Here is a 25,590-nt window from a genome sequence, read left to right as displayed (position 1 = left end):
TGTCCTTAGGGAAATAGGAATAGAGAGAGTCCTTTAAGGATACCTGTCAGGATAAGAACTCTCCATCCCTCAGTATAAGAAAACATGCAGAGGGAAGAGGGAAGAAACTGTCATAGCTGAACAAGTATCTGCTGGGCAAACTGAAGGAAGGAAAGCAAGAAAATGTACAAGCAGAGGAAGCAGGAGGCATGCAGCTTAGCAATGATGCAGGGATGCTGTCTGGATGTGCAGGGAGGGGATGAGGAAAGATTCTACAGGTACACCGGTCCGATGAAAAAGGCCAAGGAGAGTGTAGCTCATTTGATCAATGAGGAGAACTGGCTTCAGCCGACATAGGGAGGTCTGAGGTATTCAGCAAGTTCTTTGCCTCAGTTTTCACTGGCAGTCAAGTTTCCCCCTCATGCCTCTCACATCCCTGAATCTCTAGGTTAGGGCTGAGGAAATAAACTTCCTCCCTCTATAAGAGAAAAGGAAGAATAACTGATGCCATGTTCCTAGATTTGTGCAAAGCCTTTGGCAAAGATCCACATCACATCCTTAGATGAGAGATATGAATTTGAAGGCAGTCCGTTTGGTAGATAAAGAATTGGTTGTAAGGCCACAGCCAGAGCACTGTGGTCAATGGCTCTGTGGCTAGGTGGAGGCCAGTGACAGCTAGTTTCCCCAAGGGCTCCATCTTGGGTGAGGTACTAATTAATACCTTTAATAAAGACACAGATGCTGGTATTGAGTGCACCCACTGCAAGCTTGCAGGTGACACAAATCTGAACAGTGTAGTAGATTTAGCTCAAGGAAGAGATGTCATTCAAAGAGGACTTGAAAAGGTTGAAATGTTTGACCCTAATGAGAATCAACAAAGCCAAGAGCAAGCAGTTGCACTGGGGCTGGGGCAAACCTAGAAATACAAACAGACTGGGAGAAGAACTCCTTGAAAGTAGGCTGAGAAGGACTTAAGAATTCTGCTAGATGGAAGAAACATGAGCCAGCAGCCTGCACTTGTATCCTGAGCTGCATCAAAAGAGAGATGGAAAGTGAGATTCTGTTCCTCTTTCCTCTGCCCTCACGAAGCTCCATCTAAAGTACTGCATCCAGGTCTGGGACACCAAGCACAAGAAAAATGTGGAACTTTTGGATTAGGTCCTGAGGAGGGCCACAAGAATGATCAGAAGATTGGAGCACCTCTCCTAAGAAGAAAGGCTGACGGAGCTGGGATTTTCAGTGTGGAGAAGACAAGGTTCCAGGAACACCTCACTTCAGCCTTCCACTACTTACAGGGAGCTGGAGGGAAATCAACTGTTCACATGGTCTGATAGTGACAGGATAAGAATGGTTTTAAAGGAAGAGAAGGGAGATTCAGACTAGATTGGGGAAAAATTTTCTCTGAGAAGGTGCTTGAACAGGTTCTCCACCCCTGGAGTTGTTCAAAGCCTGGTTGGATGAAGCCCTAGGCAACCTGATCTAGTGGTGCCAATCCTGTTCACGTCAGGGGATTAGAAATGTATGATCTTTGAGGTCCCTTCCAACCCAAGCCATTCCAGGATTTAACAGTTCTGCACGCCTGCCCTCATTCTTCATCCTTCAGCAACTCAAGGGAGATTTTGGGCACCTACAGTTATATTATGCTAACAAGAAACTACTCTGCAAGGTGGTTTACCTTCATGCCAGAAGCTCTATACTCATGCCAGAAGCAATTTCTCTTGTAATGCAGTATGGATCCCATGGAGCATGCGTTTCATTTGAGTACCACAGAACACAATGGAGGGTTATTACAGTCTGAGACCATCACCACTACCACCTTAATAATCCAAGTAAGTTTACATATACTCTAATAAAGAGTACTTTCTGTCAGTACATCCAAAACACGTAACTATGCAGTCAATTGTACATGCTCACAAGGAATATTATCTTCAAAGCAGTTATAGTTAAAATTAATTATGGTAAAATGGCTTCTATACCTATCATCGTGTTGCAAACTACCTGAAGACATGGCTTCAGACACCAATTGAGCACTTTCAACAAGATACTGGAGTTTTTCATGTTACAACTCTTCAGTCTGGTCATTCCAATTTTATTTGGATGTTAATTACTGTGTATTAAGCCTTACATCAACTTTTATTTTTGGTAAACTGAAGTTTCCAAAAGGTAAGAGTTGCAGGAGATGTAATCCCACTCTAATGAGTTTAAAGCACTTATTTATGAGGATTTCAACTCAAGGAGCAAGTACAAAGTATCATTATATTACGTTTTAAAAATCATTTTTATCTTTAAATGATATAGTAGAAGGCAGACTGGTGACCAGCCCAGAAGCAGTAGATAAGAAATACGTTATTTTGAAAAAGAGGAGGAGGGCAGCCCAGGTGCTGCTGATAGCAGATGTTGAGCTCCAAGAGAAAGAATACTCAATTTCACACAGTAATAAGCAAAGTAGTCAGATACCAAACAAGGCACCAGCCTGGCCTCTGTAATAAAGTGGACCGTTCCTTCTGTGGGTGAAATGGTAGAAACAAAAAAGAAAGCAACATAAGTGTTTGCAGTTTGGGTGCACGTACATATAAATACGGTTTATTTTCTGCAAAGTATTAAGAACTGAAGAAAAAAAAAAAAGAGAGAAGAAAAAAGGGGGAAAAAAAAAGCACCAAAACAGAATTACAGGATTCAAAATATGAACAATTCTGTTTTCAAGCCACTGCACAATTAATTTGTGTCATTAAGCCCTCGTACTAGAGCTATACTTAGTGTTTGAAAGATTTGCTCTATGCAGATGATAAAATCTGATGACAGAATTATAATGATACCTTTGAAACCACTTGCTTCCTCAACTTGGCAAGAAATATTTTATTGACAAGAAGTAAACAGAAGAACGAAAAAGTGTTTTTTATTTTGGAAAAAAATACTAGCAAAATTATGTATTATCTTTACCTTCAAATCTATCTGGCATAAATCTAAAATTAATGAACAAGGGAAAATCTTACATATTGAAATGTTCCTAACACTTAAAACTACATTTACGTTCGCCCAAGTAATTAGAAGATCTATAGCCCAATCAGACAAGGCCTTACTAAATCATATATGAATATAAAATTACACATCCTTCATAAACTTATAATGATTATATGTTAATACTGAAGATAGATCAGTGTTTGACTGTATTACTACCACCCCTATAAGCCTTGGTGTTATTACTACGCTTTTCATTTCAACACCCCTCCAAACACTTGAGGAACTGAAAGAAGAAATCCCATGTGGACTTCCTCAACCTGTACAGACAGTCAAATACATTTTGAAGGCAGAGGGAGAGGACAGGGAGAGAGAGGGGAGCCAGGGAGGGAGCAGAACAGAGACAAGGAGAGGGAAAATGGAGGGACAGGACTGGGTACAAAAGGCATGGCAAATGAGACAAAGGGAGTGGAAGGAAGGCACAGAGATAACAGACAGGCAGAGGCTGTGGCACAGACCTAGATGAAGTAACAGGCAGCAAGGGAGAGGGAGGCAGCAAAAAAGGAGGGAGGAGAGGGAGGAAGGCAGCAGGCTCGAGCAGCAGGGAGGGAGCAAGAGGAAGACCATATGTGCAGCAGGAACAGGTGTGCAGTGAGAGGCAAAAATAAAGAGGGAGACAGAGAGGAAGGCTGAGAGGGAGGCAGGCAAGGAGCAAGATAACTTATCTATCTCAAATGCACTTGGAGGAAAGAAAGCAAACCACAACTATACAGTACCAATGCCAAAACTAAGGGAGAGCTTAGTAATGAAAATAATTACATTTATTCAAATCACTCACAGTTTATATTTAAAATAAAGTACAATTTTATTAAAATGAAAAGGACTTCCAACAACCAGGTAAATTGTCAATCTCATATCTCAGGTGAAGGGCAACACATGAAGAAATGTTTTATCATAAGAGTTATAATGCTCACAAACACAGCCACAGATACCTGCATTCCTTGTATACCATAAGCTTGCCTATAGTCTCATCCTCATATCTGCTTTTTTTAACACGTCGTAGATGCACCAAAAGGGCAAATCCTCATTAAATTCAGAAAACTCATATATTTGGAGTTTCTAATTCATGTGAATCCTGCAAAGTGGCAACAGAAATTCATCTCTGAACATCAATTCTCTTCTAAAGCAAAATTCAGAAGTCATATTATATCCTTCAACAACCAGATATTGGTGGAAGAAAAAGACCTCCATGCCAAACACTGACCAAAAGCAACCACCACAAATTAAAACAATCAGTCAATGAAATGTGCAAATAGAGACTTCTAAGATAGAGGTCAAAGTAGTTCCCATGACACAGAAAATGATTACTCTTTCTGTAACTGTACTTCTGCAGGCAGCTACCACACGTGAACATCACCAGCTGCCTGATCACACAGCCATCCACTTGCTGTTAATGGCATCTTTTGGGCAAGTGGTGGATATGATCCCGATACATGTAGCTATTTTCTATTTGTCATTGTTCTTAATTGTCAATGCCAGGTTAAATTTTAAGTTTCACATACAATTCACTTTCTGTCTTCATAGAAATACTCAGGCGTGGCCAGAACAGAACATGTTGTCCTTTCACGTGTTTCAGTAGCTCAAAGGTAACGCTTTACTTTGCATCTTCAAGCTTAGCAAACTAACAAACAGTACATCCTCATGAGTCACAGTAAGTAAATATCAGATGAGGGTATTTCAAAACTATAGCCTTTATATCAGTTTATTTCTGAAGATACTGCACCTTTTCCATTTCTTATTCATCTCAAGTCACACTTTCAAACGATTATAGTAACTCTTGTTACTATGTAACAGCTTCCAAGTATTTAACAAATACCTATAAATTAAGTCACACTTATTACTACCATGCATTTCAGCCTTTACATAGGGTTTTAGAAGACATCTAGTGCAAGGATATTATTGTTGAAAAACTTACATTTTGATTAATTATCTAATTCTGCAATTCAATAAAGTGCAAGCTTTGCAGAAAATTCAGAGTTTTGTTTCTCAAGCGTTTCACGGCCCAAAGGTCTATCACTAGACTGCATGACACATTCTTTACAACACATGAGCCACTTGCTACGAAGGGATTTCTTTTCTCTGAATCTTTGATCAGCCCTGTGAGTAGTAATGGTATGTGAAAAGTTACATTCATTCAATAGGAATAAAAAAAAAGCAGCCTTCTGATAATTAAGTACCCCAGAATAAAACAAGCCTGATAGCTTGGTTCATAGTCAAGCAAGTTGTGTTCATTATGCTAGTTTTCTTTGTACTTGTTTCCTCTAAAGAGAGCATACCTTTCCCAAGAAACGTTCACACGGAGATAATAGCAACTCAAAAATTCCAAGACGCCCCATTTCCCACTGACAAGGAATACAGATCTCTAATGCTACGTCCATAAAGTAAATTAAGGATAAGGATAAATTAAGGATTTTTCTGAAAATTTTGGAAAAAAGATAATCTCATGGATGTGCCTGTACACAGAAGCTTTTTATCTTCTTCTCTTGTGAGGAAAAGGTGAGACACTCCAATACACTGGATATCAAACAAAGATCAATTACTGATTCCAGCCACTTACAATGAATTGGATGCATGAAAAGTAAAAATTAAACAACGTGTTTTTCTATGAATATTCAAGAACTATTGCTTCGTCCCCACCATAATGTCTAATTTTGGATTGTCATTTCTCTGCAATTTTTTTAAAGAAAGCACCAAACAGCAACAAATTTAAATATTTGGTAAATAAATCCTTATATCTAACATTCACAAAGAATAAGGCCTTTAAATGAAATGTACCCAACCTATAATTACTATAAAGTACACATAGTAGTTAGAGAAACCAAGCATGCAAACAATTCCACTGATTTCCATCAGTAGTGTTCACAAGTTGTTTACTGACTCCTGATATCACTCAAGATCTTAGGATTGCTTTAAATACAATTTTGCATACAGAGGTGAAATCAAAGCAAATTCGTTGACTGCCAGCTATATAAAATAAATAAAAACTCCATAATAAACTTAAAAAGCTATCAAACAGGCACTGAGTAACTAAAATCAGGAAAAAAGAAAAGGAAAAAAGAAAGGAAAAGGGGGAAGGAAACTGTATGGGAAGTGCTGAGTCATGGCCTGAACCTCTGATTGATTACCTGAGGCGAGCACTGAGCCAGCCAGAGGAGCACACGTGAAGGCAATTCACCTGTGCTGCTGGAAGGGGTGGAGCCTGGCTCCAGCCCTCCTAGCCCTATTTAAGAGCTGGCTAACAGTGGGGAAGGATCTCGTCTGGAGATCACCTCTATTGGTGTTTTGTGGTGAGCCCAACATAAGGGTAAGCCTTCTATTTACTCTCTTTTGTTATCATAGTCTACTTCGCCTAACTCTCTTGTTTATATTGTGATTGTAACATCCATTGATTATACAGAAACTAAAAAGGAAAGGGGAAAGGAAAGTAAAATAGAGAAATGAAAGAGGAAAGGGAAAACGAGAAAGGAAAGAGAAAGAACAGTAGAAAAGAACAATGAGATAGACTGTACCACTGATGCTGTTTTCATACCTACGGTGTAATCATGTGCAATTGGAGCTGTTAGATGAACACAAAGTAAGCTTATAATAGTGCACCACTAGTAAGCTAGCCAGAGCGCACCATGCTACGTTCCTACCACAAGCTCTGTGTACAGATGTGAATAGCAGTTTTTGAGATTCCTATTGCTTTTCATCTTTTTAGATAGAAGGAATGGGTTGCTTTGCAAATGTCTCTGCAACACTCCTGAGATCCAAAAAGAACACGGACTGGAGTGGAAGTCAGCCAACAGAGTGAGATCTGAATAAGAACAGCAATATTTTAAAATGCTGGTTATTTCTCCAGTGTCTTCTTTGAAAATAAGTCACTAGTAGGAACTTTTTACATAGCCACAGAAGTGCTCATCAGTATATGAAAGCATTTCAACTGTACTCTGGTAAAGGCATACAGCTGTTTTAACTAAAGTTCATGGGAATTCCAGGTGTTACACTTTATGTTATTATGAAAGTATGATAATAAAGACATAATTTAAATCTATATGATATTGAAATGCATACATGCAAGAGAAAAATGGCAGACGTATGAAGCATAGAATACACCTCCCTAGCATGTCTGATTTTGTGACCCTGCTCCTGCAATTATATACTTCATCTAGAACTGAAAATCTGTAATAAATTAAAAAGGATTATTTCAGGAATGTAACATTTGCAGTGTGTGACTTCCTTGCTCTTTATATGACTAACTTTCCTCTCTCAGATTCACATAGGAAAACATAATGAAGAGGTATATACTCACTGTACTTTTCATTCCCTCACTGAAAAAATAATCTACCTTTAGTGATAAAGTATTACAAGAATGAAGTCATTCTGCACAGCTATGAAGACTAAGGGACAGTCCGTGTTTAAGAAAACACAACAAACTTTAAAACAAGGTATGAAAGCTTTACTCCAAATCCATTCTCAGAGCTGCAAACATGTATTTTTTAGTTCATTTCTCCTTTTTACCCTGTTCTTCCTCTTCACCAAATTATTACTGTTAATCACACAAGTCCTTAAACCCACATGAAACAAAACAGCTTCTATAACTGAGTATTCCAAGTAGTTTCTTTTAAATAAGGAATGCTCAAAAATCACTACTAGTACTAAAACTGTAACGTCAAAATTATGATACTGACCACATAAGCAATAAAATGCTGTTTTTTCCCTGCTTTGCCTTGCCTAAATCAATGGGGAAAAAAGTAGAATACACTGATATTAATTTTTAAATACAGTATTTGCATGATCATTTTCCATGGCCATATTCCTGTCAGTTAATTAACATTATAATTGCAAAATTAAAAGTTCATATCATCTCCAAAATACAGTATTAAGAGCACGTATGGTAATTATTTCTTTTTTGACTGTAATAGTCTTGAAGCTTTTTGTTCTCCACACATTCAGAGCAGTCCAGCTTCTCAGATGCAAAAAAGAGAAGGAAGAAACAGGATTGTTTTAGACTCTAACCTGAAATGCTACAACCTCTGGCCTGCCCTTCAGCCCTTCTACTGCAAAGGTCTCTAGGTGCAGTTTGGGTAGCTGCAGGGTGAAGTCATTCCTGGTTGCCGCAGTCCATGACAGCAAGGTCTGATCTCTGACCTAAAGGGAAAAAAACAGCATCAATGGTAATTCCCCTTCAGACACATTAACTGGGATGAACTGGGTCCCCTTGAGCCCACTGAGTGGACTTGCATTGATCGCTGGACCTGAAATCCATGAATAAATTTAGGACTAATTGATTTTTCGTTGCAAATAAATCTCTAATTCAGAGTGCTGGGAGAGAATGTTAAGAAGAAAAAGCATCTTCCCCTGGTCTGAAATGAGAAGGAAAGAAGAGCTGCTAAGGGCTCACAAGCCCACCTGATACACGCATTTTACAGATCTGTCCCCTGTAAAAACACAGTAAGAAAATAAATAGTAATTGTACTTCTCACTCAAAAACCCACCAGCAATGAAATTAAAAAGTTTTGTGATCATACAAACAAAAAGCTGTTACAGGACTTCTGTCTGGTGTATGGAGATCATATCAGCAATTCACAGTTGGATTCCTTTAATACCAGTTCAGTTAGAGCCCTAACTAAAATGAATAATCCTCAAACAAAGCCAAAAAATACCTTCAACCTGCAGCACTGCAATTAACAGAAAGTGAAAAAATATCTGCTCCTAGTTTTCTTACTGTAGATTCGCATATAAGAAATAATGCACTAACTAGTACTAAACAACTTTCACACAGTTCATAACTATGACAGTTTGGAGTGAGAAATGCTACAGTTTGCACAAAATTCGAACAGTTTGATATTTATTTATTTAGTGTTGCAGGCAATCTGAAATGAAAGGATAAAACAAAACACCCAAACGCTATCCATGCGATTTCTACATAGGGCTACAAACACAACCAGATGCAGTTTGTGTCACAGTGCCACCTGCTGACTAAGAGAGAAACTGGTTTTGATTTGGAATCCTGCCCGCTTTCAGAGTGATGAAAACACGAAGGTAAAGACTGTTAGCCATGTAAATTGATCAGTGCTTTTTTTTTTCTTTAAACGCAACCAGACTTATAAGTCTTGAACAAGGGACGAGTATTTTTTCATTATTTAATTTCACATTTTTGCGTACTACCGTAACATGTAATTAGGCTATTAGCTGCATTTGAAGGGTTACGTATTTAGCACATAACTTTCATGGACACATCACTCATACTGCCACACGCATATCTTTCATTCTGTTTAATATAAAAATTATCATGTGCGTCTCCAAAAGATGCCAGTAGCCAGACAAGATTCCAATACAGAAGGATAGAAGCACGTAAAAAGATACGTAACGAATAGAGGAAATATGTTTAAGTGGCACAGACTGACTCTGTTGAGTAGCAATAGCTAGTACCGCCAAAATAATCAACTCTTTAACAACAATACACACTCTGACATACTAAATGCACCCAAAATACATTTAGATTTTTATATGCATAATTTACTAGATACCATTTAAAACAAATTTCAGATTATCTAGAGCCTCCCTCGTTCCAAAGAACTCACCATTCATGAATTAAAATATACTCCCATTCATTTTAAATCCCAGATTACTTTTTTGTAGTTGCTTACAAAATTAATTTTTTGTAAAATGTTGATGAGAGAACATATTTCAAATAATAGCACAGGCTTTGAAATCTGTTCTGACTGAAAGAAGCATGCACGTGTAAATCTACTGATACAAAGAAGAAAAGATTTTATTTTATCCGTTGCTCTCTTCTGTGGGAATAGGGAGCCCTACATTTCCCAAGTTGACCTAAAGAATTCCTGTCAATACCTGTGGCTGCCAAACATATGCACTATGATGCAATTTTTATAACAGGAAAGGTCCTCCACGCATTTTTTGCACACATAGTGCACTAGGTTCAGCATATATACAGTCCTGTGGAACAAACATGCTCTCCGGAATGTTCTGTCAGCATGTGTAATTCCAGTCAGATGTTAACCTTGCTGAATATGACAAAACACGTTACTTTAAATACGTACACATATACTTACATACACTCACACATAGGCACACTTGCTTTACATTTTTATAGCCTATATATCACAACATTTCAGTGTCTTTGCTGCCAGTATGCACACAGATAAAAGAAAACATTAATGTGGATTAAGGTACTAAGAATTTATCAACATCAAACCACCAGTGTTTTGCCTTCTACCCTTCTGAACCGTAGTCAATAGATCTAAATATTTTACTGCACCCTGGCCAATTCATTGTTTGATGTTTAAAAACTCACCCAGAATCAAAGAAAATTTATTAAATTTGAGCCCCCAAATGAGATACTATTAGCTTTGAAAGTCAAGTTTAACTGCGATATTGATGATTCTCTTTTTTCTGTGACAATATTCACAAGGGAAATCCCTATGTCAAAGTACAAAAGCAGATTGCTAATACTAGGGGGAAAAAAACAATGTATAAGCAATGGAGGTATAATGCACACACAATACAGACAGTAGAAGTCCTTTTAACCCTATTAGTTTCAGACTCTCCATTTTAGTACTGGGGCCTGACAGTGAACAATAAAATACAAAAGCCATTTTTTCAAATGGCTGAATTGAGGTAAGCATAAGCCATTAACACTACAGCATCAGAGAAATACTTATTAGCTCCTTAACGAGCATGATAAGAATCTTCACAAATTAAAAAATATAAGTAAAACTTTTTGTCTCTACAAATAGGTAGGTAGTGAGGAGTGATTCTTGTTATCCATGTGCAAACTGAGAAACAAAAAATGAAGCTGAAACTTTCTCTGAAAAACTGCTCACAAAGTTTAGGTTCAGGGAAAGTGGTATGGAAATAGCAAGAACAAAAGACAAGCACAGGCTGTGCAAAAATCATTACACAGCTTCAATAAAGACAAAAACATCCTCCACTTGGCTACTAATTCAAGGAATGGAAAGACTTAATGGCCATGCCTACCCTGAATCACATTGGCTACGCCATATGTTATCTTCATTACGAACCAGAAAGATAAAGACAGGAGTTGGGAGATTGTTATTATTTCCTTAATCTCTAAGGAAGTAAGCATGATACTTACACATTTTACTATCAGGAAAATACAAAACTCTTATGGTGATTTTAATCTAAAAAACAAAGAAAAAAAAAAAAAAACCCTAACCTCTGCAGACTGTCAGGAAGAAAAATCTATGTAGCTGGACTATAAAAAACAAGTTTTAGGGCTTTTCTGCATTTATTTACTCCATTTTTTTCTGCACATAATATCTGAAGAAATAATACTTTACCTGAAAATGCTCCACTGGCTAGAGACTTAATGTTACAAAATAAAAAAAAATAATCAGGCCTACTGTGAGTTTGTAAAACCAGTTCTACTTTCCTATTCTCTAAAAATGGATATAGAGAAAACATGCATAAATCTATCTACATACAATGCTTGCATAGGTTTTGATCAGTCCTAGGTTTGTTAAATATTATTTGTCTGGGACAATGAGAATTCACAGAACTTGTTTGATATGGAGCACAGCTAGTACTGTGATGGTGGGCTGCTAAGTATGACCACTAGATTTTTCAGTTTTAACATATATAAAGATTAAAAATAAGAAAAATCACAAGTGGATTCAAGCAAGTCTACAACAGTATTCAAAACGTTTTAAAACAAATGAGCAAAGTGACTTATGACTGCATTTAACTTTTTAATTAATTAAGAGAACAACACAGAATACACCACCATGGCCACTCAATTTAAAATCAATGAAGTACTGATGAATTCAGATCAAAGCTGAAATTGAATAATAAACCAAAGTTACATTATTGACTGAATCAAAGGTGTAGAATTTGATGAACTAATTCTACATGTCCAAAAATGATGCTAAAAATTCTCTGCTGATCAAAGAGAGATTTATTTTTTCTCTGCAGACCTCTTCTATACCCACTGCTTTGTTATCCTACCGCAAAGTTTGAGATGGAATGTCCAGTTATGCCAATAGAGACATAGTACAAAACATGAGCAAGCTGTAAATTGTATTAACGCATGCTTACATTTAGCCTGCTGTCTGACTAGTACAACAGATCACTGGTTCTAGACCTCATTTTGGGCCTAACTCAATGCTTTCTCACATTGAACAGAAAATATCTGGATATAAACTTCACTGTGTGAGCAATACAGCAGAACCTTCTCTAAGTCCGAAGTTCACCAATTACAAATAAAAAAGAAGGTAGTAAAATACTTTGGGCTCATTATGCTTTTATTTCCTATTACTGCTCTAATATCGTATTATCTGCAATTTAAGTGCTAGAACAAAAATCTAGAATGATGCAGTGATACAGTGATAGCAGTGATAACGGCAAACAATGCTTCCATCTGCTTGGCTTTGACATGACAACGTTGCTGATGTAACAGAGGCAACAAATATGTTTTGCAAATCATTATAAAAGAGTGCCAGCAAAATGGTTTTTACCACACTGATAGTACACTGCGTGTGAAATATAAATAACAGAAAGGTTTTTGAATTCCTTTTTATAAAGCAAGGAGGCAGTTAGAAAGCAAACCACATCAAACCGCAGTCTTTCAAACACGTGGCTGGTTTAGTCACATAAAGTCTGACCTCCCAGGCAGCATAAAACTGCACAAAACACAGACAAGTAAGTTACTATTGCAGGGATCATCCTTCATGGTAAAACATACAAAATTAATATATTTATAACATAAAGTATTTTTATTTGTATACTACGTATAAGGACATGAGGATATTTCAGGGACCAAGGGTCATTTCAGAAGCTGAGATGCTGGCAGTGACAAGGCTGCACTGCTCAAGCTCAAGGCACTTTAAATTAAACACATGAGAACTATAAAACCACAGCTGAACTTACAAATTAAGAGCATGGATCAGATGAGAAGTGATGCTAAGAACTAACAATTAATTGAACTAAAAAAAGAAAAAAACACCTAATTATTATTATTTTTTTAAGGAGGCCAAAATACACCAAATCACAACAAATCTCTCTGAGACAGAAAACATACAAGATGAATGGGAAAAGGGCTGCAAGCTACAGTTGAATGAGTACTACTTGAATGTCCAACACAGCTAGATTTGAGCACTCACTGAAGATCAACAGTTTGCTGCATACTGTTTCACCAAAAAGAGGGAATACATCCTCTATTCCAAGTGTCCAACTTCTGCTGACAGTGGAAGAACTGGACAGCATCCGTACATAGCCTGATACAGGTAGCCATATACGAATCTAATTATGTAGGCCACAATTAAAAATCAACAAAAAAATTCTGTGCTAACACACAGATTTAGTGATTCTCCTCTTTGATCCCTGCCATGCAAACCTGTATTTTATTACAGATTGTATTTTATTACAATTCAACCTGTTTCATAGATGGTGTTTTAATGAGCACAAATATCATTTGTGTAAGGGGTATGTATTTGCGTAAGGAGGTATGTATCTCATCAAGCAAATCTTTTCTTTTCCTTCCTGTGAGTCCAGTCAAGATTCTGGAAATTAATCTTCACAGTGGAAGATTACCTTCCAAACCTTACCTAGAAGCTCAGTTCAAGATTTCTCTTCTTACAGTACACAGACACTACAGCTTTGTTAAGATGTTAATTTGACCCAGAGACATTTTTGCAAACATTGACCATTGCACCTAAGCTTCACTGTAGTTGCAGAACGTGCATTATAATACATCCCCTATAAATGGATTTGCAATGACCTTGGGCTGAAAATGAATCTATGTTCGGAGAAAATAATAGTTGATGTATTCAGTAATTCCACAATTCTCCAAACAAGGATTTTTCCTTACTAAATGCACACTACACAAAACTGTTCAGCCAATTCAGCCTTCAAAAGAAAAAAAGAAGGAAAAAAAAAGATGAAAAATGTGCTCCGAAATTGGTTATTTAGATATGTTGAGAGTGAAAACAGTCAAGCACATGGATATGACATTCGGCAATGTCTTATCTTTAGTTTGTCAAGGATTTTAAATCCCTCTTGAGCTAGAGTACCATTTTTAGCTTGGCTAGGTCAGAATGACACTGAACAATATGAGTGATGACACACTAGACAGCTATATGGACAGAGTTGTCATCAGCAAGCCAGCTGTGCTAACACCTGTATGTCCCGCACAACTGATCTTTAGGAACAAGGATCAAGGAAGTCAGATCAGTAGGAGGGGAAACAAAAGTAATTCATAAGACATTTAAATGAAAAGGTGTTAGCTGGAAATGGAGAAAAACTTATCTTTTTATTCTTTTTTTTTCCCTTGTAATGGGGAAATAATACCTTATTTCCTCCTATAAATTCTTCAGAGCAGTCATTCAGAACTGTAATTGCATGAACACATGCCATTGCTTCAGAAGGCTTGTGACACAGCCTGCTGAGGACAACTGAGGACCACAGTGATAAACAAAACCTGAACACACACATACAAACATAAGCAGACTTCACTCAAAGCATGTAGGCACACTAGAACAAACAGCTCTGGAAATGAAATTCAGCAAAGGAAAAAAATCATATTCAAACCTATCAAAAATAATTTTTACATCTTTTCTGAGACACCTAAATAATAATATGATGCACAATTAGAGATTCCAGTTAACTCAGGAAAAAAAAAAAAGGGGGCTGAAAATTATCTAAGTGGGCAACATTTATTAAAGTCTGATTGTGGCAGCCAACGTTAGCTCAATCAATTTGCAGTCTTCTTGCTGAAACTAACAACTAATGCTACTTACAGCTAATGTTATCACCAATGTTATTTACTTGTATATGGACTTAAGGCTACTGCAGATTAATTCCGTACAGGCCATAAAAAAAGTATCATTAAAAAATGCATTTTATTACTACGGACCACATCAAAAATAAGGTTCTAATGTTACTAACTTTCAACTGTTCCAACATCTCACCTAATTTCCAGCTGACTCTTTGCCTTTTTTTTTTTTTTTAATACATTGTATTTCTGGATAAAGAAAGCTGCTTTTTTTTTTGTTTGTTTTTAATTTTTTTTTTCCCAACTGGTTGCACCGATGGGCCCAAGCCTCATGCCTGACCGTTCTACGGATATTTCAGAGAAGAGAACAGGCACCAGGAGCAGTGGTGAGGCAATGCAACACAATGACTGCATGGAGGCAGTTCAGCCAACTGCCATACAACCTTCTCAACCAGAAGAAATGAAGTGCATTGCAGATGTGAAATGAAAAGGACTTTACTAACCAAGTGCAAAAATGAAAAAAACACACTGGATAGGTGCTTTGATCCCAGAGTTGTGCCAGAATGTCAGAATGAGTGGGCTGCTATCAGGTATAGGGGAAAAAAAAAAATTGGGAGGTTTTTTGTTGACTCATTATCACAGTTCATCAGCCTCACATAGAATAGCGGGTAAAAGTCCAAGCTGAGAAGACATGGTTTTTTATTAATCTGACAAAAAAGCCAAATACTAAGCATCTGGTGTTCTAGGCTGACTGAAAACTTTGCCAGCTCATAAAGCTCTTCAAGACTTTTAACAGTTAAGAGTACAAGGAGAAACACAAACAATTCCCGGGCTCTGTACAGGCTGACTCACTGGGATGACTTCCCAAGACAGTGTTTTGTACAGGCAGAAGTTCAGAGAAGAGGGGCTTAGGGAGGCAGAAGAAAAGGGAGGTTGTTCAGCACCGTATTTGTGTATAGCTGGCTCCTAGCCAGCATCAGTGGGAAGGTGAGGGGGAGCTCCATAGAGGAGTTCGGGGCTATCCCATACTGGATACAGACACATCTGGCTCATACCACTGCAGGGAATGGCAGAGCCCAGCAGCCAAAATATTGGAACCCCAGTTAAACTGTGTGGAAAAAAAACAACAAAAGCATATGGGGGCACAAGGAAAAGAGTAAGAAGCAGCAGTGCAGCCACCAAAGACACTGAAGGACAGTGAGCATGTGTTCTACACACAAGGACAGATTCCCTAGCAGCTCACTGAGATGATGTCGTCCCCCCTGCTGCCCAATGGGAAACCACACAGGAACAGATGTCAACACTGCATCCACTGGCACTGGTGGATGTTTGATGAAGGAACTGCAGCCCACCATGAGCCCATGCTGGAGCAAGTTTCCCTGAAGGACTGTGGACCATGGAGAGGAAACTCACACTGGAGCAGTGAATAAATGTGAGAAGGAAGGAGAAGAAGAGAATTATGGAGGGCTTACCACAACCACCAGCCTCAGAGTAAAGATAGAGAAGCTGAGAATGAAATAGTGAAGTTGAATCTAAAGATTCAAAAAGAAGAGGAGCTGGGGGTGGATGCAGTCTTGCTTTAATTCATTTTGTCTTCTTTTTTCACTATCCAGACCTTCCTTTTTCACTACCCAAATCTATTTTAATCTGCGTTAATTAATAAATTAACTTTCCCTCAAGTCAGCTCTTTTGCCCACTGTAGTAAGCAATCTCTCTGCCTTTATCTCAACCCACGAGCTTTTTCACCCCATTCTCTCCCCATCCCATTAAGGGGGACAGAAAGCACATGGCTGGGTGGGGATCCACCAATAACATTCGAACTCAGAAGCTAAACAAAGGGAAGGCTAACGATTTTAGCACAGATAGCATTAAATTATTTTTTTCTATGGATTGGATAACCATGACTAGTAGTAAGTCATTAACTACTTACATTAAAAATTCTAATTGTATGCAATTAACAGATTTAATGTTCATGACTGTGCTTTAAGAAAAAAATAATATTGATAGGAGTAAGCACAGAAGATGCTAGCAATGAAATAGTTCATCAAAAAAGCATAATACATATATTTAAAAAAAAAATAAAACACTTCTCATCATTATTTTTAGAGGAAATCTTCAAGAAACTGTTTGCTTTCCATACTTAAAAGAGGCCTCTGTACAATTTACAAAATAAGGCATTAATTTTTTTTTTTCTTGTCTGGGTCAGAACTCTTTAAGAAAAAAATCGTTGTCGTTGAACTTCAGAAGAAGTTTCTTCCAGAATTTCTTCCAGAAGAACTCCTCCGATAAATTTCATTTATTGGCATTTTGCCTCCTTAAGTTTTGTGTTATTGTTTTTTAAAACTATTATTTGTCCTGTATTTTTTTTTTTTAAAGTAACGGGTCAGTTACAGGCACAATTTCTCTAAGCACCCAGTGTTTAACCTGTTCTATTTTAAAAAGTTCTTCAGTTTAATGCAACGTAATAGATCCTATGGACAAAAAAAAAAAAAACAGTAATCTTTTTTTCCAAGCCTAAATTTTCAAAAAATTCAGCCAGCATCTTTCGCTAACAAAGCCAGAATTGAATCAAAATAGAATCAGATGATTAGGTCCCTTGTTTGCTCCTGGCGTTTTTTGTAAATTTGTTAAAATATTCACTTAATACTTGACTTAAAAAAAATATTTTTAGGTGGTATAAAACAACAACAAAAAGATTCTCAAATTTTAATTGTATCATGAGAATTCTTGTGCAAATAATCCAGCTCCCGGTGTCAGATGCATTTGTTGAGTCAAATATATGATACTAGATTTTCCATCCAGTCACATGGGGGCAGTAAATAATGTAAACGATCCCTTGTCTAGAGCTGTATTAGAACCAGGCACAGAGATCCTTTCCGCTTTGTTTGCTGAAGATTACATCCAAGTATATCCACCAACATTGGACCTGGCACCTACACTGCTGCCTTCTGCAACTCTTTCAGTGACAGAGTACAATAAAGAATGAGGTTGCTTAATGGATATCGGTGTATGCCTTCTTACCCTGAGACTAAGTAAGATTACTGCAGATGTCTGTAAAATCCCTCTGAGCTCTATAAGCAAAAATTTAGTATTATGCATTGATAACACAGATCCTGCAGGTGATGCAGTGGAATTTTGTGGATATTTGCTCATGAATACATAAATGTAGAAATACCACAACGTTCAGTGTCCAACTCCCATAAAGGTATTTGCAGCTAATACTGATACTTTCTCAGCTCTAGATGATTCAGAAATTGATATCCTTTTTCTTTTGATTCACTTTTGAAAACGAATGCAATTCCCAGAATTTCAATAAGGAAAAAAAAAAAGAAAAACCCCTTTACTAGTATTTCATCTACTTCATCATGCTTTCATTTTTCACTCACTATACGAAAACATTTAAGAACAACAAAGCAAGTTGGATAGGCTACACATAAGTCCCGCTCATTACTGTTACATAATTAGATGCCATTATGATATCAGATCTAAGTTTCAAATATTTCCCAAATGACGATCAATAATTTCCCTTTGTTCTTGTAGGAGAAATAATACATCAAATTACAACTGATTTACAATCAATTGTTTTATTTCCTGCTGAAAAGATCATCCTGACATTTGTAATTCTTATGTTTTCCTCATTCTTTAGGTTGACAAACCAGAAAAGATAAATTACTCTGCTATTCAATAATTAGTTATTTGGACCTAACAACTATGTACAATTCTAACAAACATGAAGAAATGAAAAGCATACATGGTAACTAAGTTTCTAAAAGAAAAATGAGGCTTTTTTAATGTATTGACTGCATTAGGAAGAACAGTATTATGTACACTGTCCTTAAGAAGACAGTGCAATCGTGCACTATCTTCTAAAGCAAAACAAAAACTTTTAATTTAGAATAATAAATTGTCAAGGCAAGAACACTACACGTATACATCAGTGAAAAGAACACAGCACTTTCTGCACTACGTAGATTTCCCAAGGTTGAGAGAAACATGAAGGAGATGGAGACTCAAAAGACAAAAATCACCTCTCAGCACTGTTTGGTGAAGCTAAAACACAAAAGCAGTTTAGGCGCTGTCACTTTTCATGAATGTTAAGAGAAAGAAAATTTTGAAAAGGGTATGTGAAAATTAAATTAACAACAGTTTTGGTGGACACAGGAACTAAAATAAAGAATAGATTCCCACGTTGCTGGGAATTCAAGATGTGATAAGGGAAATGAACACTCCAAGGTAATAAAAACTCTTTTTTTGCTATGTGTTGCTCTGGACTAAGAACAATTACAAAACAACCAGCCACCACAGCTACAGTTAAAAACAACTCTGTCTCCTAAATAATTACATATTCAGCTTTGTCAAACCTTCAAAGAATACTATATCAGAGTAAAATAGTATCAGTCAAGGAGAATACTTAAGTAAATCAAAAAAAGGATTTAAAAAAAAACATTACTTATGATTTTGCAAATAGGTTAATACTTGCCATCTTTTCCTTGTTACACATACTATATACCAAAGATTAAAACAGCATAACAAAGCCAAATATCTTACGAGCACCGTGTTTGTAACCACATACCTCAGCAGTGAGGTAACTCAGCAACTCAGGATCAACAGCCAACAGAAATATTGCTCAGTGATGGAGAAAAGGAAGGCGAATTTCATCACATTAATACTTACATAAGTTTAATATTGAAACAAAGCAATCTATACATATCAAACTTGTATTTTAACTTGCTAAATCTGAATACTTTTTGGAGCCAAAACAAGCTGGAGGTGGAAACTTGAAGTTGCTATTCAACTTCTGCATCCCTGCTTCCCTGAGAACAAGTAGCTTTAAAAGCTTGATGTGACTGGAAATACAAATGCAGTCAAAACACTTCAAATTCTTACCGTAAGAAGAGTGGTTTCCACAGATCTCATTTGATTAATGAACAATTCTCTGTCCCTGTTGTAAGAGAAAAAAAAAAGGAAAAGTAGTTAGTAAAACTGAAGTACTACTGATGTGTAAATTCATTTTCTGCTGCTTTATAACAAAAATGTCTTTAAAAATAATTTTGGCAGTTTTCAAACTATTATATTAGTGTCTCTCCTTTTAACTCCAGTACAAATCTTACAAAAATAGTTCACGGACTAATATTCAACACATTTCCATATGGGAGATGCCTGTACTGTATGCAAAAGATTAAACTAGAATTTTCAGGCATTTATTTACATATTATTCATTTGTATACCTGTAAATACATAGCTTACATGCCATATTTATAGGAATATCAATTAATAATCATTGTGTTGCTGGAGAGGAATTCTGCAATTTTGGATAAAAAGGGCATGTTGAAGGGACCCCAGGCTCTAGTGGGATGAGATTACATTCTCTTTCTGAAGAATACTGTTGGATTACGTTTTTCATCAAGTATTCTTGTAGATAAGAAAAACAGACTTTTAGAAACCTGACCATCCCTTTCAACATCCCACTGGTCTTCTCCAGTCCAGCCAAGGATCCTATCTTTAAGAAGCAAAAGTTCACATAATGAAATACTACTCATGCCTTTTTGCAGACTGGGGCTTAGGTAAGAATGACAGCTTTGAATAGTTACTCTGCCATAAAAAAACTAGCACTCTGAGAAATGTAGTTGCAGTTGCATAATATTAAGAAGAGTGGGCCACGGTGACCAACAAAGCACAAGAGGAAATCAAATAGAATTCACACCAAATAAGTTGATACCCTGCTCTTCCAGGACAGGCTTGCCAGCTAATTGAATATTTTGCTGTAACTCTTAGGAGTTCCTGAAGCTGAATTCAAAACCATGGTAGTGTTCTGCTTTCCTCATTTTACTGATTCATACTATCCAAAACAGCAAAAATAATAAAGCAGCAAGAAAAATAACATTGGCTATTACAATCTTAGTAAAGCTGTAACATAGATTTTTGCCTTTCCAGGATCTTATCTTTCTTCAGATTGGATTTACAAAGACATGCTACTGTTCCTTCTCAATTTTCCTCACTCGTGTAGCGATTGCTTTGTCTGGGTAACATCGGTTCTAGAGAGCCAGTCCAACAGAATTAATGTTTAAATTGGTTAATGGTATGGAAATCAAACTATTCCTTGCATATTCTCAGGTATTCACAGTTTTGTGAAGAAAATCCCTGTGACTGTCCTTGAATTACTATCTCACTTTTTGAGAATAGTTAAACAACATCTTTACATAAAACTCTGACTGTGTGTTTACAGCATTTAGAAAAAAAAAGTTTAATAAAATGAATCTTTTTGCACCCCTACATGACAGAATCCAAAAGTCATTCATATATTTTTCAGTGCCTACAGGGGTAAGGAAAATTGGAACTGAACCACAGAACTAGTATTTATTATATTTAAATGTGGTTCATGAATGCAGAATGTGTTTTGTAACATAGCTTTTCTCTAGCAGAGACAGAGAAAGGGCTAATATATTACTGTTGGGTTAGATGCTTACAGGCTCTCTTTTTACTAATGCTACTTCCTACTCCAGAAACAGAATTTCTGGCCACCACTGCAAGAAAATCAAAGACGACGTTCTCAGAATGAGCCAGTCATCTTCCTATCCCTTAAGATTGCAGGAAAAAAAAAAACAACAAAAAACTGAAAGACTCCCAGGAGCATGAAAATAAAAATGTATTGCTTACAGACAATCAGGTGGTGGAAAAGCTATTAAAGACTTTTCTGGACAAATACGAAGTCTATTTCATCCCTTCTGCTGATATGTTCCAAAGTTAAAAAAATAACAATTAATGGTATGGGGACATTTTTGTATTCCATTATATTCAACTACTACATACAGAAATAAAATGGTTTCCAAATTCTAAATGCCACACAAACACTTTATACTATAGTATGTAACACAAGTTGTGACAGGGTGAAAAGAACCAAGTTTTCAAGACTAAAATCTTCTTCAGGTCAAATCTACTTTAACAGACTCATACTAAATATCACCCAGTATTTTCATTAGCTTGCTGAGCATTTCACCAAAAATCATAGCAATTACAGGATTTTATTCATACATGAAACACTTCAATCTTCTAAGCTACTGTTTTTAAGAAATTCAATACTTACATCTTGGGTATAATGAGAAATTTTAAACATTTAAATATTATCTTTTTATCTGATTACGTGACTCTACAAGGTTAGCAATAATCACATTAATGTAAGTGGTCAGTTTCTCTTGTAATATAAAAAAGCACAGGTTTTACACCTAAAACTAAAACTCCCTGAAAGCTGAAAGATCCACCCTCTCGTACAGATATGATCAGGTCCAAAATGAGTTTCAACTCCTTTGACAGCGAAGACCTGACACCTAGTTGATGTTTTTGTATGTCTTCTGAGCTAACTGTATCATTCTATAAAAAGATGATCTGGAAATGCAGAAAACTAGCAGTCATTTCCTAATTAAATGGTGTGGTAGAGCTCTACCAAAGAGACACTGTCAAATCAGTAACATAATTGGCACTCCAAAATATCTGTGCTATTCCAGGACTTAGAAATCAGAACACTTTTAGGAGCTAACTACAGAAAACATAAATCGGGCGTGTTGGATTAACAGTTTTCTTTTTAGAAAACTACCACTGAATTTCAAAGAGAGACAGATGTACTTTTGTTTTCTAGCATTACATTAGCTGGAGTTAAAACCCTGTGCATGAAAGTAAAAATTGATCTTTTGTCTGTTTTAAGTGATCTCCCCAAGGTCCCAGCGCTCACTTTGCTGCCATGCAGAGGGCACTCTCTGCATCATGGATGCTCTCTTTCAGTCGACGCTTGTCCTGCTCCAGCTGCGTAAGAAGTCTATTGAGCTGACGCAGAGATTGATCTTTTCTTCTCAGCTCCATCTTTGCCTCGGAGAGTCTCTGAAAGCAGACAGAAAGCAGAGTTACTTGTCAGGCCAAATAATTAACTTCAATTTATGCCATAGGCTATTAAACAAAGCGGAAAACAGACTGACTGTGAAGTATATTTGGACCATTAGATACTCAGGGTTTACAAATTCTGTAATAAAAACATTACCAGCTCACAACATACCTGTTTTTAGTACACTGCCTGTGTACAAATGTATTTTATAAAATAACGTGATTTGTTGAGTAGTATTGTATTTACAAATACTAGATCTAAACACAGTGCAAAGAATGCAGAGCACAGCATTAAGGAAACAGAATATGCTCAAACTTCAATTTAAAACAAGTATTAAATAAAAGAATTCACAAAAATACAATTTTGGTTTCTTTCATTCAAATACTCTGCATGATTTAGATAATCCAGTTCTCTGTTAGTGCACTAAGTACAGCTCTCCCAAAGTTCTTAATATCAAATCACTACTTCATGGCATATCTCTTGTTTCAACATGAGTTTTCCACATGCAAAACACTGTTTGTTGTTGCTTTGGCTGTTGTTTCCCTTTTTTTCCATTATGGCTTAGAATTAACATAACGTGATTTAAATCAATTCAGATTAATCCAACAGATGACAAATAGCACACAGAACTAATTAATACTGAGCCTGGCTAGCTGCTACTTCTTTCAGCTAGAATAAATCAATGCATTTTGAGACGGCAGTATTAATAACATGATTTCATATTTTGCTAAATGTCATCTTTTATATATAGTGACTTATTGTTGTTTTTTTTTTAGAAAGAAACTGTGGGGGCTGCTCTGAAAGTAATGCTTCCTTTTTATTACGTTGTCCCGTAACATCAGAGGCAGATACTGATAAGGCAGTAGAAGTTGAATTTTCCCTCCAATATTCTATTACATTCTGCAGTCATGTGGCGGATGGCAGCAGATAAAATGGTATCTGACATGGAAGTGCATATGAAGCAAAGGTGTGCCACTGAACTCCTCCATGCAGAAAACATGGCACCCTCTGACATTCATCAACACATGTGAACACTGATGGAGACCCAACAGCGGATGTGAGCACAGTGAAGCAGTGGGTGGGACTTTTCAGTAGTGGTATAAACAACATGAAAGACAAGCCATATTCTGGATGGCCAAGCATAGCCCGGAATGAAGAGCGTCTCAATCAGCTTATTCACATGAATCAATGGATTATGGCAAGGGAACTGAGTACAGAGCTGAATATTAACTTCAATGCACTGGAAGCAAAGGTGGTAACACTGGACTATCACAAAGTTTGCTCCCAATGGGTCCCACTATTGTTTGCAGAGTAGGAAAAAGAACACCATACGCAATACCATGTCAAGATCTAATGAACCAATACAATGCTTAAGGTGACAGTTTTCTAGATCACATTGTCACCAGTGAGACAAGATGTGGTGTAACCACTGTGAACCAGAAGCAAAAGAGCAGTCCATGGAGTGGCAAAATGTGAATTCCCCAACAAAGAAGAAGTTTAAGACACAGCTCTCAGTGGATAAGGTGATGTGCACTGTCTTTTGGAATAGGAAGAGTGATCCTTCTGAATTTTCTGGAACCTGGATGAACTATCAACTGCTACTTAATGATGCTGACTATGTCAAAGGCTTGATCTTCCAGAGCCAGACCAGAGAAGACAACCTGTTTCTTGCAACGTGTTAACATAAGGCCCCATTTCAGTTTGAAGACCGTGGAGCACACTGCCAATCTTGGTTGGACGGTCCTACCACACACACCATACAGTCCAAATTTGGAGCCTCCTGAATTCCATCTATTTGGGATAATAACAGATGGACTGCATAGTCCATATTCCTACCAACAACACCATCACTGCAGCTGTGACACAGCAGGTCACCTCTGCTAGTACAGATTTTTACATGAATGGCATACAAGCTCTAGTTCATTGCTGGTGAAAATACATAGCTAATGGTACTCTGACTACACTGAAAATCAGTGTTTTGTAGCTAAGAATTTGCTCTGTCAAAACATCACTGTTGAGCTCTTCGTATCTGTTGTAGTTTCCACGAAAATAAATAGGAGGCATTACTTTTGGAGATACCTATGTAGATCGGAGCTCTCTAAACATTTGCTTAAGAATGCAAGTTTCCTCACAGATTCTAAAGAATCACAAAAAAACAGAGGAAACCGCAAAGTTGCATGACTAAATTCTTGCACCTTGTTTCAAAATTTATGGACATCTTTTCTGCTGAAGTTTTAAGAATGCACTGCGTAGTTTTTACTCGGGGGCACCTGATTTGGACTGTTGAGCACTGAAAATAAGTTGTAAGTATGAAGAGTGGTATATAAAGAAGGCTGATAAAAATTTGCAGGACACTGATGACTAATTTGAAGAAGCCTCAGATCTAGCCAAGAGCCAAAAGCACTTCAGAAAACATGTGAGCCAAAAAAATAAGGCACTAAATACTATAATCCTGAAAAACAAATTGAAATCTATGAATATTTTTTCTCAAACATTTCTCGTGCTAATAAGAAGAACCACATATTCTAATACTACAATGCAAAGTACAGTACTGCTACCAGAATCCTCTGTTCAGCAATTTACAAAATCCAGGCTGAGATCAATCTCTGCTTGTAAGAAAGCTGAGGGAGCTGGGCTTGCTCAGCCTGGAGAAAAGAAGGCTGTGGGGTGACCTCATTGCAGCCATTCAGTACCTAAAGGGAGCCTACAAACAGGAGGGGAATCAACTCTTTGAAAGGGTTGATAACTGCAGGACAAGGGGAATGGTTTTCAGTTGAGGGAGGGGAGGTTTAGGCTGGATGTCAGGGGGAAATTCTTTACAGAGAGAGTGGTGAGGTGCTGGAACAGGCTGCCCAGAGAGGCTGTGGATGCCCCGTACCTGGAGGTGTTCAAGGCCAGACTGGATGGGGCCCTGGGCAGCCTGGTCTAGTATTAAATGGGGAGGTTGGTGGCCCTGCATGTGGCAGGGGGGTTGGAGATTCATGAA

General features: G+C 37.2%; 1 protein-coding gene across 5 annotated transcripts in view; it reads right to left on the bottom strand.

Moving 5' to 3' along the window:
• Nucleotides 1-25,590, bottom strand: part of CCDC171 (coiled-coil domain containing 171) — a 186,611-nt gene that overhangs the window by 60,907 nt on the left and 100,114 nt on the right. For 4 of the 5 annotated variants that reach the window (XR_006170278.1, XM_042826746.1, XM_042826748.1 and 1 more), the window contains exons 21-23: nucleotides 22,458-22,603; nucleotides 19,619-19,673; nucleotides 7,996-8,127 (exon numbers count right to left, since the gene is read on the bottom strand). Coding sequence is in view for 3 of the 5 variants with exons in the window: in XM_042826746.1 (XP_042682680.1) it covers nucleotides 7,996-8,127; nucleotides 19,619-19,673; nucleotides 22,458-22,603 (333 nt within the window). In the remaining 2 variants the exon portion in view is untranslated. Of the gene's footprint in view, nucleotides 1-7,995; nucleotides 8,128-19,618; nucleotides 19,674-22,457; nucleotides 22,604-25,590 lie in introns of those variants that run through there. The other variant, XR_006170279.1, reaches the window with a different exon arrangement.

This window comes from Centrocercus urophasianus, unplaced genomic scaffold, assembly GCF_019232065.1.
Source record: "Centrocercus urophasianus isolate 14NV4802_14NV808 unplaced genomic scaffold, USGS_Curo_1.0 seq_27, whole genome shotgun sequence".
NCBI lineage: Eukaryota > Metazoa > Chordata > Aves > Galliformes > Phasianidae > Centrocercus > Centrocercus urophasianus.
The sequence above is the reverse complement of the archived record's forward strand: the minus strand, read 5'-3'. Positions and strand labels throughout refer to the sequence as shown.